Source organism: Hypanus sabinus, unplaced genomic scaffold (assembly GCF_030144855.1).
Source record: "Hypanus sabinus isolate sHypSab1 unplaced genomic scaffold, sHypSab1.hap1 scaffold_803, whole genome shotgun sequence".
Lineage (NCBI taxonomy): Eukaryota > Metazoa > Chordata > Chondrichthyes > Myliobatiformes > Dasyatidae > Hypanus > Hypanus sabinus.
In genome coordinates this window covers 31656-47172 of record NW_026781655.1, presented here as the reverse complement: position 1 = coordinate 47172, position 15517 = coordinate 31656, and the positions used below count along the sequence as shown (strand labels likewise).

Below are 15517 nucleotides of genomic sequence, written 5' to 3'. Positions count from 1 at the left end.
GTCCATGTATGCACGAACACAATGAAATGTTTCCTTGTGGTATCATAGGCACATCACACCAGAGATGCAACATTCACAAGAAAGTACAGGAGATCAAAGGAACACAAAAAAAATCCATTGTAGTGCAAAGTGTTGCTGTACTAAGGTAGTGACTAGGGTTGTGTCAGTTGGTTCAAGAACCGAATGTTTGACAAGAAGACACTGCACCCGATCCTGGTGGTGTGAGAGTTAAGGCTCCTGTCCAAAAGGAGCCGTTTTAAGACGGCACATCCTGGGTGGCGAGGGATCTTTAATGGGCGTTGCCCCTACTGTAGACACGGCCAATGCTGGGTTGGGACGTACCCGTGATGGACATGGGCTGAGTCCACAACTCTCTGCAGCTTCCTGCACATTCGTATTGCCGTACCAGACCGGGATGCAACCGGTCAAGGTACATCTGTGGAAACTGGCAGTGTTGCAACCATTATTCCCTCTAGGGTGTGCAGCCGTGCAGTAAATAATGCTCCCACGCATGTAGCCTTCGTTGCCATCCAGCTAGAACTTTTTTTTGTATAATGTTAATATCATTTTGAGATTATACTAATATAATTTTGAAATCTGTGTTAATATAATTGTGATATACACTAATTAATTGTGTTAATGAATATAATCCATAATTTTTCAAAATAATACTCATACCGCAAGCTTTTATTTTGAAATACTTTAGAGCTTCAATGTACTTATGTTGTCGGTCAAGTTACAGCACTGTTACAAATTGCAACAATGAATGCAGAATGGAAGTTGTTAGCTCATTTTTTAATAAACTGCCAGCCCACTGACCACCGATACCATCTAGTCAAAACATTTTACTTTTCCCTGTTGTTTTGAATGTCTGACATTGTTTACTTGTGTTGTGAAAAGTTCTATATTTTGACTTTTTTGGAAAGTAATATGTCAAAAGATGGTATGCATATTACAAAAAAAATTAAATTCAGGTGCCGCGCAGTTTTCAGGCTATGTAGAGATTTCCTGCTCAGAGCAATGGTTGGCTCACGCAGCTGGAAATAAATAAGAGGAAACATTGGCTGCAACTAACCTCTCTCCCTACCCCTCTCCTGCAACCCCCCTCTGGTTAGTCTCCACAGTGCCCAGCCTGGACATGACTAAGGAGTCGTTGCTGCTGAGCCAGCAGAAAGAGGGGCCCTCCTGGGAGCACCAGAGGAGTCCTGAGGGGCAGCCAACCTCGCTGGGGGCCCGCCGGAAGAACCTTGTCGATGTGGACGCTGAAGCAACCGCAAATCAGTCCCGCCGGTTGACGGAGGCTAGAGTAAGTCGGCGGCAGCAGAGGGGGAGCAGCCCGGGGTAGGTGGTTTATCACACCTGACCTCCGCGGATTCCATTTCCTGGATCGAGATCCGCGCTCTCGGCACAGATGGGGAAGAGTTGGCATCCACTGAGGTGCTGGAGGGGGCTTTGTTCCCCCGGGTGGTGGTGTTGGTAGGAACAGAGGGAGCATTGTGTTGCAGTTGGGCAGGTAGTGAGCATCGCGTCGTGGGGTGGAAGGGGTGTTAGCAGGCGCTCAGTCGCAGGAGGGTGGTTAGGGAGTGTTGTGTTGAGGGACCACCGCGTCGCGGAGTGTTAGCAAGGAGCATGTGTCGTGGGAGGGGCAGCGGGAAGTGCCATGTCGCAGGAGGTTGGGTAGGCAGCTTTGCGCCATGGGAGTACCGTGAGTTAGAGTGGGGAGGGGTTTGGAACTGGAGGGGGAGTTACTGAGCAGGGAGGGGTGTAGGAACTGGAGGGAAGTTACTGATTGGGGAGGGTTGTAGGAACTGGAGGGGAAGTTACTGAGTTGGGAGGGTTGTAGGAACTGGAGGGGGGGAGATACAGAGCGGGGAGGGATGTAGGGGCTGGAGAGGCGTGGATCAGCGATGGGGAGGGAGAGAGTCATATCGATAGGGAGGGTGGAGAGGCCAGAAAGGCTGTCACAGGTTCAGGGAGGGGTGTATGGGGAATGGAAGGAGGGGTTGTTGCAGAGACAGGGAGGGGTGTAGGGACCAAAGACTGTGTTGTAAGAGGGGTGGGAGGAAGTCACCTCCTCCCCCAGATCCACAGCTGAATGAACCCTACCCCCCTTCCCTGTCCCGAACAGGCATCCATCCCAACCCAGCAAGACACGGACCTCTCGTCCAACTCCTCCAAGGGTCAGTCCGAGAGTGAGGATGAAGCGGAGAGATGGAAGGGCCGCTGTCCCGTTCCTCCTGTGCCACTGTACAAGCTGACCACGGAGCCGGTGAGGTCTCTCTCCCTCTGGGAAAAAGATTCTGACTCTCTATCTGTGCCTCTAGTAATCTTATAAACCTCCATCAGGTCTCCTCTCAGCCTCCATTGCTCCAGAGAAAACAGTTGAGGTTTGTCCAAACTCCTCATAGTTCACGCTCTCTCATCCAGGCAACATTCCTGGTAAACCTCTTCTGCACCAAAGTCTCCACACCCTTCCTGTAATCAAATGCAATATTTAGGTTGTGGCCTAACCCCAGGTTATGCATTCTACCACTAAAACAGCCTGCTCCACACTCCTTAAAACCTTCCCCCTCTCATCTTAAATGAATTCCCTTTACAGTTTGACATTTCTACCCTGTGGGGGGGTACAAAATATGTTTTATTAACAGAGTACATACAGGTCACCACATACAACCCTGAGATTCTTTTACCTGCGGGCATACTCAGCAAATCTACAGAACAGTAACTATAACAGGATCAGTGGAAGGTCAACCAGAATGCAGAAGACAACAAACTGAAAATGCAAGTATAAATAAATAACGAGAATATGAGATAAAGAGTTGTTAAAGTGAGATCTTTGGTTGTGGGAACATCTCAGTAATGGGCCACGTGAGTGTCATCTCCTTGTTCAAGAGCCTGATGGTTGAGGGCAGTAACTGTTCTTGAACCTAGTTCTGTGAGTCCCGAGGCTCTTAATCCTTCTACCTGATGACAGCAGCGAGAAAAGAGAGTGGCCTACACCCATCACCCCCACAGAGCCCCCACACCCATCCTGTAACAAGGTGACCAAAGATGCAGAATGTGCCCCCTTCATCTCTAATCCAGGTAGCATCCTGGTGAACACCTTCTGCACCCACTCCAAGGACTCCACACCCTTCCTGCGATAGAGACCTGAACTGCACGCCCAACTCGCAAGTTCAGGCCGGCCACATGGCTGCCACATAACTTCCCGACGTTTGTACTCGAGTAGTGAAGCGAAGTGTGCCGAACGTCTTCTTCACGAACTTCCTGTCTGTGTGGTCGCTTAAAGAGGACAATGGACCTGGGGAATGAACCCCCCCCCCCCCCCAATCTTCTCCAACCGTCACCGATCCTGGCCACTTCCTTGTTCTGTCACTCTAGCCACCATCCAGGCCGTGCTCTCGCTGGTATCAGGAGCCTTGGGTCCCACACCACTGGGTTCAGGAATAGTTATTACCCCTCAGGCTTCTGAACCAGTGAGGATAACTTAACTCACCCCAACACTAAACTGAGCCCACTTAATTCACATTCTCAGTATTTTTTATTTATTGCTTTTTTTTTTGTATTTGCACATTGGATCTTTGTCTGCCTTTGTGGCTAGTCTTTCATTGATCCCGTTGTATTTCTCTGTTCTATGACGAATGCCTGCAAGAAAATGAATCTCAAGTTGGTGTAGGGTGACGAATGCCCACTCTGATAATAAATTTACTTTGAACCATTGGCAGCCATGCATTCCTCGTTCTTGATGTCCCTGATCCTCTCCGCCTGCCTCTCCCTCCAGACATGGCTGAGAAAGCCCCACTTCTCCAGTCAAGCCCCTGTAGATTTGTGGAACCATTCACCATCGAAACAGCCCCTTCGGCCCGGCATTGTCTGTGCCGACCACGTTTCCCACCTCTGCTAGTCCAATTTGCCTATTTTTTAGCCTGTATCATTCTGGATCTTTCCTGTTGCGTGCTTGTCCCACAATTGTAATTGCAAACCATAAGATATGGGAGCAGAATGAGGCCATTTTGGCCCATCTAGTCTGCTCTGCCATTTCATTATGGCTGATCCATTCTCCCTCTCAGCTCCAATCTCCTGCCTTTGCCCCGTATCCCTTCATGCCCTGACCAATCAAGAATCTCTCAATGACTATCTTAAATATAACCAACAACTTGGCCTCCACAGCTACCTGTAGCAAAGAATTCCACAGGTTCACCACTCTCTGGCTAAAGAAATTCCTCCTCATTGCTGTTCTAAAAGGAAGTCCCTGTAATTTGAGGCTATGTCCTCTGGTCTCAGACTCTCCAGACACAGGAAACATCCTCTCCACATCCATGCTATTGAGACCTTTCAACATTTGATAGGTTTCAATGAGGTCACCCCTCATTCTTCTGAATTCCAGAGTACAGGCCCAGAGCCACCAAACTTTTCTCATATGACAAGCCTTTCAATCCCGGAATCATTTTCATGAACGTCCTTTGAACCCTCTCCAGTGCTAGCACATCCTTTCTTAGATAAGTGGCCCGAAATTGCTCAGTACTCCAGGTGAGGCCTCATTAGTGTTTTATGAAGTCTCAACATTACATTCTTGCTGTTATATTCTAGTCCTCTTCAAATGAATGCTAACATCACATTTGCCTTCCTCACCTCCAACTCAGCTTGCAAATTAACCTTTAGGGCATCCTGCAAGTTTACTCGCCTCAAATCACTTTCTCTGGCAGCTCATTCCATATATAGACCACCTCTGGATGACAAGAGTTGCCGCTCCAGTTCCTATCAAATCTCTCTGCCTCTCAACTTAAGCCTATACCATTCTGGGTGTTCTTTCCCCAACCCTGGGCATCCACCCTATCTTTGAATCAAAATCAGTTTTATTATCATTGACATACGGTCCTGTGCAACAATCTGAGACACCCAAGATCTTTTAGATGGTTTCAGATGGCATGGCCTCCACAGGGCTCTGATCGAGGCTCTCTGAGATTACCTGGAGAGACAGAAGCCAGCGAGACAGCCAAAGTCCGCAGAGGAACTGTGGCAGGTTCTCCGAGATGCTTGGAACAACCTAACAGACAATTTTCTTATAAAGCTGTACAGCAGTTTAAGAGAATTGATGGAGTTTTAAAGGCAAACGGTGGTCACGTTAAATATCGATTTGATTTAGTTTTTCTTTTTACGTTTTATCGCTCTTTATAGTATTTTTTTGATATTTAGAAACTTTTCATCATTTTTGAAAGTGTCTTTGCTTTACAGAATTTTTTTACATGTGCCCAAGACAAAATTTATAGTTTTGTGTCAGCAGGAAGACATAAAAATTCCCCTCATAAGACATAGGGACAGAATTGGGCCATTCAGCCCATTGAGTCTGCTCTATCTCCCTCTCAACCCTATTGTCCTGCCTTTTGCTGTAGCCTTTGATGCCCTTACTAACCAAGAGCCTATCAACCTCAACTTTAAATACACTCAATAACTTGGCCTGTGGCAACAAATTCCACAAAGGTTGTTGACTACGAGCAAAGGCAAATCGTGTCCTGAACCACAATCTGACAAAATGGAGCCCACACACATGCCACACTCTGAGAAAATGCCACTCTGAAAAACGTGCCCCAGGCGCACGTCGCTTTCTGAAAATGCAACACACTGCTCTCAGACGTACGACATTCTGAAAACGCATGTCCCAGATGCACGTCGTTTCAAACCCATCCCACCCCAGTCATAGATCATTCCCCAAAAAACGTTCCACAGAGGGCCACAGGCGTGTGACACTCGCTGGGGAAGCATGGCCCAGACACCCCAGTGCACTGAGTAATGCCTCAGGTTCCCCCCCCCCCCCCCCCACTCATCCCCACGAGGCTGGTGACAGACACTTGTGCCGAAGCCGCTGGTGGTTGAGGCCCGCACCCTGTTGCCGAGCCTGGGTTTTGTCTCCACAGGGGACAGTCTACGCGGTGACGCCACTGACCAGCTGCCCTCAGCTGAAGGCTGTTCGGCCGGTGCCAGACAGCGGCCTGGACGTGTGGCAGCCCTGTCAGGAGTGTGGAGCCAAGGGGGAGAACTGGGTCTGCCTCAGCTGCTATCAGGTAAGAGGGTCTGCCCTTCCCCTACCCCTCCCCCTACCCCTTCCCCTACCCCATCCCCTCACCCTGACCCCTTACCCCTTCCCCTACCCCTCACACATTCCCCCACCCCTTCCCCTACCCCCTTTCCCCAACCCATTTCCCTACCCCCTTTCCCCGACCCATCCCCCCATCCCCTTTCCCCGACCCATCACCCATCCCTTCCCCTTCCCTCTACCCCTTCCCCTAACCCATCCCCTATCCCTTCCCCTACCCACTCTCCCTCTTTCCTCCTCCCGCCCTGTCCCCTCTCCCCACTCCCCCCCATGTCCCCTTCCCTCTCCCTCCTCTCCTCCTCTCTTCCCCCTCTTCTCACCTTCTTCTGCCTCCTCCTCTCCTTCTCTTCCTCCTTTGCCCTCCCCTATTCCCTGTCGCTCCTTGTGCTCCTCATCCCCCTCCCTCAGGTCTATGTGCTAAGGCTGTGTTGGAGGGGCAGGTGCCAGCCGGAGCCCAGGGCCCTCACCGAGGGTGAGACAGATACATGCCTGCGACACAGGGTGTGGTTTGGTTAGCTGTGGGATGGGTCTCTCACTGGCCATGCGGTCTATTGTGTACAGGTGTACTGCGGGCGCTATGTCAATGCGCACATGGAGGGTCACTGGCGCGAGAGTGGGCACCCGTTTGTGCTGAGCTACGCTGACCTGTCGGCCTGGTGCTACGACTGTGACGCCTACGTCCACCACGAGGTGAGGGGAGCCCCGTCCGTCCCTACCCCCATCCTTCCAATGTTCCTCGTCCCTACTGCCCCCCCACCCAGTCCTTCGCTGTCCCCTCAGTCTGTCACCCCTCTCTCTCCACTGTGGTCCCTTGCACAGTCTCTCTCACTGAGGTCTTCCTTGCCCTCTCCCTCCTTCTGACCATGAGGGCTTACGTGTTTTACACTGTAGGGGTTGGGGGGGGGGGGGTGGAGGTTCGAGACGTGTTTGTCGAGGTGAGGAATCTGATGTTGCTGCGGGTCCTCACCCCTCCCCCTCCCCCTCCCTCCGACCATAACAGTTTACCCTCTGGGGCGTGTGGAAGGTGATCACTGTGGGACGGGGTTACTTCAGTCCCTCACCGAGGTCTCTCTCCCCTTCCAGGTGCTGTTGCCAGTCAAGGAGGAGGCACATCGCATGAAGTTTGGGCAGGGAATGGCCGGCTAATGGGAGGACGGTGGCTGCCGTGTGGCTGGGGTGGGGGGGGGGGGTGTGCAACAGTCTCTGGAACAGACCCCTCCCCGCCGACCCACTGCACACCATCAGGCAAGCTAACAATGACAGGGATCTACCTCCTGGAGCTGCCTGCCCGGAGGCATTCTGCCAAAGAACAGTACTGTTCCAAAGGGAGGGAGTTTCTCCTCCATCGATATATCTGGGATGGGATAAGCGCATTCTCAGTTATCTGATGTACACACACCCAAACTCACTCACACTTCCTTTTTGTCTCTCTCTGTCTCTTTCTCTCTCTCTCTCTCTCTATGCCTCTCTGTCTGTTTCTCTCTCTCCCCATCATTTCTGCCTCTATCACTCTACCTGTCTCACACACACACATAACCTAGCAGAAATACATAATGCACACAATTGACGCACACTATGACGCATGCACATACTCTCTCTTTTTCTCTCTGTCTGTCTATCTGTCTCTGTTTATGTCTCTCTCTCTCACTGTCTGTCACTCTGTCTCTCTCTCTCTGTCACTGTCCTCTCTCTCTCTCTCTCTCTCTCTCTCTCTCTGTCTGTGTCACTGTGTCCATCTCTGCCTCTATCTCTCTATCTGTTTCAAACACACAGAATGCTCACAATGACGCACACAAGCCCTGACGTGCACACGGACACGTCACACACACGCACTCACACTCTCTCTCTCACTCACACACGGATGCCCCGCCCTCCACATTCCAGGATCCCCAACTGCCTCCCCCAGCCTCGGGCCTCCATTTTCTTTTTACGCTGATTCCCTGTTACCGTGTAACACCTTTTATTTGTAGAAATGTTGATTAAAACTGTTGGTGTTTTGATGAACATCGGAAACTTTGCAATTCTGCTCCATCAAACTACGGGAGAGCTGGAATCTTCAGTCTGTGACGGCTGCCCTCTGGGATCCCTGTCGTACACTTCACCCTCTCGGGCCACTCCACCATCAAGTCAGAGCCAGACACCGTGTAAACAGGCCCTTTGGCCCGTCCTGTCGCTGCTGACCATTGAAGCCCGCGGTTGGCCGGTTATCCCTCCAAACCAGGGGTTCCCAGCCTGAGGTCCGTAGACCCCTCGTTTAATGATATTGGTCCGTGGCGTAAAAAAAAGTTTGGGAACCCCTCTTCTACACCTTTTCTGCCCAAGAACCCATTCAAGTTGAACTTTGTTATCGTATACACCCAAACGAAACAACGTTCCTCTGGACCACAGTGCCCCCAGAGTTCATATATCACACACAGCACATCAAACAAAATTATTACCGTAAACATAATTCAGAATGCATGTGGAGTACAATAAAGAGTGAACAGCTCTCTGTTCTAGTGACGAGACCTCGGTGGTGGCAGGGTATTCTTTCGTCTCACAGCCTGGGGGCAGAGGCTGTCACCCAGTCTGGCAGTCCTGACGGGAGTGGGTCAAAGAGGTTGTGGCCTCAACAATACTTCTGCAGCGCTCCCAGTAAATGTCACAAATAGCCTGGGACGGAGACCCCGGTGATCCTCTGTAGGGTCCTGGGGTGCGATGCCTCGCGGGTTTGGAACCAGACAGACAGGTGATCTGGTTACAAGTTGTTAGAATGGGGGGCCTTGCACACCTCAGTCTCCTCAGAAAGTGTGGACACTTCTTAACCAGTGAGGACTCGAAGGTGTTCCGGATCCAGGTTAGACTGTCCATTATGTGCTCTCCAAGAAACTTTGAGCAGCGGGTGAACTGGGAAGGGCCCAATGTGGCTGGAAGGTGGGATTTTATATGATCCATTACCAGCCACTCAAAGCTCTTCATGGTTGTAGAAGTCAGTACCACTAGCGGTATTCATTTAGACCAGTTACCATTGTTCTCTTGGGCACCAATAATGGTGACTGTCTTGAAGCCTGCAGGGATGGTGGACTGCTGCAAAGTGATATTAAAGACAGCCGTTCAGACAGTCCCTCAGCACCTGGCCAGGTTCATTGTCTGACCCCACAGCTTTGTGGGGGTCCTCTTCAGGAGGAGAGGGGGCTTTCCTCATTCAGTGCGTAAAATCGTGCACAGAAAGTGCTCAGCCTATTAAGAGGGGAGGTGGTCTTATAACCAGTTATGGTTTGTATACATTGCCACGTGTCACAAAGAATTTTCTGCATACTCACACTTTGCCGCCCCGGCGGCTTGGAAGAACACGGCTCGTGCTGACCTTGGAGTCTTCCTGTCCCAATCCCGGAGCAGTGCACGAATGTCTGCACTCAGCATAGTTCCTGGTAGTGTAGTGTTTAATTGCAGTAACGTCCTCTTTGCCAGTCACCAATGTTGATGTGACGATTGTAGGGTAGCCAGCTCCCTCAATATGCTCTAGTCCTGCAGTGCTGTGGTGGCACCTTCTGACCGGGTCCTGATCTCCCTGTGAACTGGTTTGACTCGTCCCTATTGGTCTGTATGCCCTGATTAGCAAGCTGAATATGTGGTCTCAGTACCCAAGGTGAGGGTGGGTAGTGGACAGCTTTATCAGCTTCACAAACGTTGGTGTAAATCCAGTCTAATATAGTCACTGGTTGTGAAGCTGCGTGCTGGCAGAACTGCGTGTCAATGGACCCGCCTCAGTTACTTCCTCTGGCAGCTCTTTCCATATATGAGTGAAGAAGCTCCCCGTCGGTTCCCCCATTAAAACTCTGCCCCCTCACCTTAAACCTGTGCCCTCTAGTTCTCAACTCCCCAACCCTGGGGAAAGGACGGTGTGCATTCACCCTGTCTGTGCCTCTCACAATGTTATATACCTCTGTAAAGTCATCCCTCAGTCTCCGACACTCCTGACAAATCTTGCCCTCTCCTTCATTTTCCCTTTTAGCATGGGGTAACAAGGGTTAATAAAATGGCTCAGTCAGTGAGTTTGCAGATGACCCCAGAACTGGTGGAGTGGTGAACGGTCAACTTTAGATCCTAGATCAGCTGGGGAAGTGGGCAAGGGAATGGCAGATGCAGTTTAATTCAGACAAACATGAGGTCTTGTATTTTGGGAAGTTAGACCAGGATGGGAATTACACTGTGACTGATAGGGCCTTGGGGAGTGTTGTAGAACAGCGAAGCCCAAGGGTACAGGGACATGGTTCCCAGAAAGTGGCGTCACAGGTATACAGGGTGGTGAAGAAGGTGCTTGGCACATCAGTCATGCCAATGAGTACTTAAGTTGGGACGTCATGTTGCAGTTGTACGAGATGTTGGTGAGACCACATTTGGAGTATTGTGAGTAGTTCTGGTCGCCCAGCTATAGGAGGGATGCCATTAATATGCAGGGGAGCAGGACGGATTCACCAGGATGTCCCCAGGACTAGAGGGCTTGAGTTGCAAGGAGATGCTGGACAGGTTGGGACTATCTACCCTGGAGCGAAGGAGGCTGAGGGATAACCTTTTAGAGGTTTATGAAACCACGAGGTTTGTAGATAGAAACATAAGAAAATCTGCAGATGCAGGAAATCCAAAGCAACACACACAGACACGGTGGGTGGTCACAGGGGAGGGGAGTCTAAAACTTGAGGGCATGGGTTGAAGGTGAGAAGGGAGAATTTTAACGGGGACCCGAGGGGCAACTTTTTGGCACAAAGGGTATATGAATTGAGTTGCCAGAGGAAGTGGTTGAGGCAGGTGCATGAACATTTAAAAGACATATGGACAGTTACATATATGGGTAGGAAAGGTTTAGAGCAGGGGGTACCAAAGTTGTTTTTTACACTGTGTACCAATGCCATTAAGCAAAGCGTCTGTGAACACCAGGTTGGAAACCTCTGCTCTAGATTCAAGCCAAACTCGGGCAAAAGGGACTAGCTCAAGATGGCAGCTTAGTCAGCATGGACAGGCTGGGCTGAAGGGCCTGCTTCTGAGTCGTGTGACTCCTGGACTCAGATTACTAACACTCCAGCTTGGACTGCATGCCAATAGATTCATTCTCTCTTCCTTCCTCCCTCCCTCTCTCCCCTCCTCCCCCTCTCTCCCTTCCTCCCTCTCTCTCTCTTCCTCTCTCTCCCTCCCTCCCCTCTCTCTCTTCCGTCTCCTCTCCTTTCTCCCTTTCTTCTCCCTTCTCTCTCCCTTTCTCCCTCTCTGTCCCTTCCTCCCCATCTCTCTCCCTCCCTCCTCCTCTCTCTTCCTTTCTTCCCACTGTCTCCCTTTCTCCCCTCTCACCCTCTCTCTCTCTCCCTCCCTTTCTTCCCCATCTCTATCAGGAACTGCTGATTCCTGGTATTTTCACGAACAACAATCTTGAGTTTACAGAGAATGGTCCAAGAAACAAAAAAAGAACTCCAATGAGTGACAACTCTGAGGGTGGAAATGCCTTGTTAATGAGAGAGGTCAGAGGAGAATGGCCAGACTGGCTCAAGCTGACAGGAACTCAAATAACCACACATTACACCAGTTCTGTGCAGACGAGCATCTCTGAACACACAACATGCCGAACCTTGAGGTGGAGGGGCTACAGCAGCAGAAAACCTCACCGGTTTCCACTCCTGTACTGAGTAAAGTGGCCACTGAGTGTTTATCTTTGAAAGTTGCCGATAGTGTTAAGAGAGAGGCTGCAAATACCTCAACAGTACAAACAGAACATAAAACAATGGGGCCTGTCTTGCTCCACTTTTATCTCAGAATTATTGAGCCCACTACATTTTATTTCCCTTACACATTCCCTCCCTCCCCAGCTCAACAGGCCGTTTACCAAACTCCAGACTAATTTGTTACTCAGAACATGAGCTAGCAGGCTGCTGGAGCCTGGGGAACAATGCCAGCAGAGGGGGCGCCGTTGCTCTGGCCCAGAATAGATGGGCCGAGCAGTTATTCCTGGCACTGAGCTATCCAATGGGAGTCTCATCCCTGATCGGAGATGATCAGTGGGGTTACTGTCAGTGGTGGGGGAAACAACCGACCCCGTGGATGCTGGACTTCCAAGGTAAAGTCAGAAAGAAGTGGAAATACTCAGCAAGTCAGTCAGCATCTGCGGTGAGAGAAGCAACAGTTCTAATGCCAGGAGCACCGCTCAGTCCAACCAGCAGCAATGCATGACATCTAACTGACTGCTGACTCTCACGTCTGGTCTCACCCTACCCTTGTTCTACCCATCACTTCCCACCAGGCACCGCCCGACCTGATGTGTCTCTTTGCCATTTCCGCTGTGGCAAATGAAATGTTCCCTCCTCCTCAGGGGGCAGGCGTGTTCTGCACTTCTGCCATCTATGGGGAAGGTGGGCAGAGTCCATTCGGCCCCTCAAGTAATCCCTTATGCTGCCTTCACCGTGGGATCCACCCGTGAGGGAGAAGTGGATCAAGTAAAGTTCTGATGGTATACCAGTCAGGCATGTGAGGAGGCAATCCCCAGTTTCCTGGATGAGTTCAGCTACAACAACTCTCCAGAACTCCAGCCTCCTGAGGGAGGCTGAGCATCTGCCCCTCTCCCCCCTCTCACTTGTATTCTCCCCTACTCCCCCTCTGCACCTCTCCTCCTCTCCGCTTCCCCTTCCCATTCGTCTCACTCCCCCTCGTATCCCCTTCCCCTCATCCCTCCCCTTCCACTCCCACTCTCCCCACGCCCTCTCCTTTCCTCTCCTTCTCCACCTCCTTCCCTTCTCCTCCTCCCCTCCTCCCTCCTCCTCCTCCTCCTCCTCCCCCTCCCCTTCCCTTCTCCTCCCCTCCCCCTCCTCCTCTCCCTCTTCCCCACTCCTCCTGCCCCTCGCCCCCACCCCCTCTCTCCTATCCTCTCTCTGGCTCTCTCGCTCTCTGTGCCGATGATGGATTACCTGTCAGCTTTCCTTCAGCTCGTGTGCTCTGCAGTGTCCTGCAGTAAGGAACTGCTGACAGATCGCCCCAGGAAGCTGCCTGGCTGTGCTTCGCCCAGGGCTCCTGCCTCTGCCCCAGGCCCTGGCCTGACTGTACTGCCTGGCTGAGCTCCCCAGCTTCTGGGCCATTTGCCCAATCTGTCAGGCTGGTTCCCCAGGCCCTGGCTGAGAAACCCCCAGGCTCTGCCTGGCCTGGCTCCCCAGGACTAAGCTGAAATCTCCAGACTCCCTCAGCCTCCCCACCAGGCTTTGGTGTCAGAACCCAGCCTAGTTACCACAGGCTTTACCTTGGGCCCTGCTCCCCAGGCTTGGCCTCAGGACCTAGCCTATTTACTGTAAACCTCACAACAGGCTCTGTTCCCCAGGCTTGGCCTCAGAACCAGGCCTAGTTGCCGATAATCAGGCTTTGGCCTCAGGACCAGACCTAATTGTCCAGGATTTGGCCTAGGGTTAAGGCTCAGTACTCGGGCTTCTCCAGGTGTACTTCCCCAGGCTTTGGCCTCAACATACGGCCTAGTTCTTCAGGCCACTTCTGGCTCAGTAACCAACCCACTCCACCTCAGATCTGGAGAGAATGCTGGCTGCTCAGGAGATGGCCCAGCTCTACCAGACAGCCTTCGTGCGGAGTGCCCGGGCAGTGGGGGTGCTCTGGGCCGTCTGCTCGCTCTGCTTCACCCTGCTGGAGGTGGTGGTGCTGGCTGAGCCAGCCTGGCTGGTGGCGGAGGGTGTCCGAGGAATGGAGGGGGGGACCCTCGGCCTCTTCCGGTCCTGTGTCGAGACAGGCAGCCCGGCCCGGTGTTGGGGCTCGGACTTCCGCCTCCGGCCGCTGCCCCCCTTCGAGACGGCGGCCTCCTTCGTGGGAACGGCGCTGGGGCTGGGACTGGCCAGTGTTCTCTCTGTCGGCCTCCACCGTTTCTGCAGCAACGCCACCCTCTATAAGGTCTGTGGCTGGCTCCAGCTCTCTGCCGGTACGTGGAACCATCTCACCTAATACCTCTCCTCATCTCCAAGATCCCCTCCCAGTCTCTGTAACCCCTACCTCTCCCTATCGCTTTGATCCCCTCCTTCCCTCCTTGTCTTTGTGACCCCCCTCTACACCTCCCAACTCCACATTTCGACTAACACCCACACCCACAGATACTCCTCTGCCCCCTTCTCTCTCTCTCCGTCGGGTAAAGGCGAAAGATGATTAACCCCTGAACCCACGTGGTCATTGGACCGGGGCAGCCGGTTGTGAGAGGGAAAAGGTGCAGACTGCACTGCGAGAGAGGGTGGTGGGCGGGGGGTGGGGATCTAACCCGAGCCACTCGTCCTGGGTCGCGTTTCACTGGAATGGAACAGCGTTACAGAGACGGAGAGGAGCGGGGTAGGGAGAGGTCCCAGAGACAGAGAGGGGTGGAGCAGTCAGAGAGCAGGGATGGGTGCAAATTAGCAGTGGTGGGCCTGCACGATTCGATGGGCTGAAGGGCCTGAATCTCTCGAGGGGGGGAATTCAGTGAGCAGTCGAGACCGTGGCCGAACTCTCTGACCCCCATCTCCGCCCACGCAGCCAGTTGCCAGGCCCTGGGCTGCCTGACTTTCGCTGACAGCTGGGGCTCGGAGAAGGTGCGGGAGCTCTGCGGCCCGGCGGCCGCCCCCTACTCCCCGGGACGCTGCACCCTGCACTGGGCCTTCACCCTGGCCCTCATCGGCATCTTTGATGCCCTCGTCCTCTCCGCCCTCGCCTTCGTCCTGGCCAGTCGGCAAGACACCCTGCTACCCGAGAACTTCAGCGTCACGGACAAAGGTAGGTAGACAAACCCCCCACCTCAAACCCTTGACCACAACACCCCTCCCCGTCTCCATCACCCCTCAACTACAACCCTCCCCATCTCCATCACCCCACAACTACAACCCTCCCCATCTCCATCACCCCACAACTACAACCCTCCCCGTCTCCGTCACCCCTCAACTACACCCCTCCCTGTCTACATCACCACTCAACTACACCCCTCCCCATTTCCATCATCCCATCACTACACCCCACCTCTGTCTCCATCACCCCTCAACTACAACTCTCCCCATCTCCATCACCCCTCCCTGTCTCTATCACCCCTCCCCATCTCCATCACCCCTCAACTACACCCCTCCCTGTCTCTGGCTACCCTCAAGTACACCCCTCCCCATCTCCATTATCCCATCACCACACCCGTCCCCGTCTCCATCATCCCATCACTACACCCCTCCCCATCTCCATCACCCCTCAACTACACACCTCCCCATCTCCATCATCCCATCACTACACCCCTCCATCACCCATCAACAACACCCCTACCCATCTCCATCACTCCTCAACTACACCCCTCCGTCTCTGTCACCCCTCAACTACACCACTGCCTGTCTCTGTCACACACTCAACTACACCCCTCCCCGTCTCCATCACCCCTCAACTACACCCCTCCACGTCTCCATTACCCCT

General features: G+C 52.6%; 2 protein-coding genes across 2 annotated transcripts in view; both read left to right on the top strand.

The window, feature by feature from the left end:
- LOC132390208 (histone deacetylase 6-like) overlaps nucleotides 1-8098 on the top strand; it is a gene marked incomplete at its 5' end in the record, with an annotated part of 144307 nt that extends 136209 nt beyond the window's left edge. The window contains 5 exons of the mRNA XM_059962809.1: nucleotides 1116-1306; nucleotides 2129-2269; nucleotides 5916-6062; nucleotides 6656-6784; nucleotides 7178-8098. Of these exons, the coding sequence (XP_059818792.1) occupies nucleotides 1116-1306; nucleotides 2129-2269; nucleotides 5916-6062; nucleotides 6656-6784; nucleotides 7178-7240 (671 nt within the window). The remainder of the gene's footprint in view (nucleotides 1-1115; nucleotides 1307-2128; nucleotides 2270-5915; nucleotides 6063-6655; nucleotides 6785-7177) is intronic.
- A 4883-nt stretch (nucleotides 8099-12981) lies between these two features.
- Nucleotides 12982-14880, top strand: lhfpl4b (LHFPL tetraspan subfamily member 4b). Its single transcript, XM_059962810.1, has 2 exons — nucleotides 12982-14027; nucleotides 14609-14880. The coding sequence occupies exons 1-2, from the start codon at nucleotides 13634-13636 to the stop codon at nucleotides 14851-14853; spliced, it is 639 nt and encodes a 212-aa protein (XP_059818793.1). The 5' UTR covers nucleotides 12982-13633; the 3' UTR covers nucleotides 14854-14880.
- Nucleotides 14881-15517: the final 637 nt, after the last annotated feature.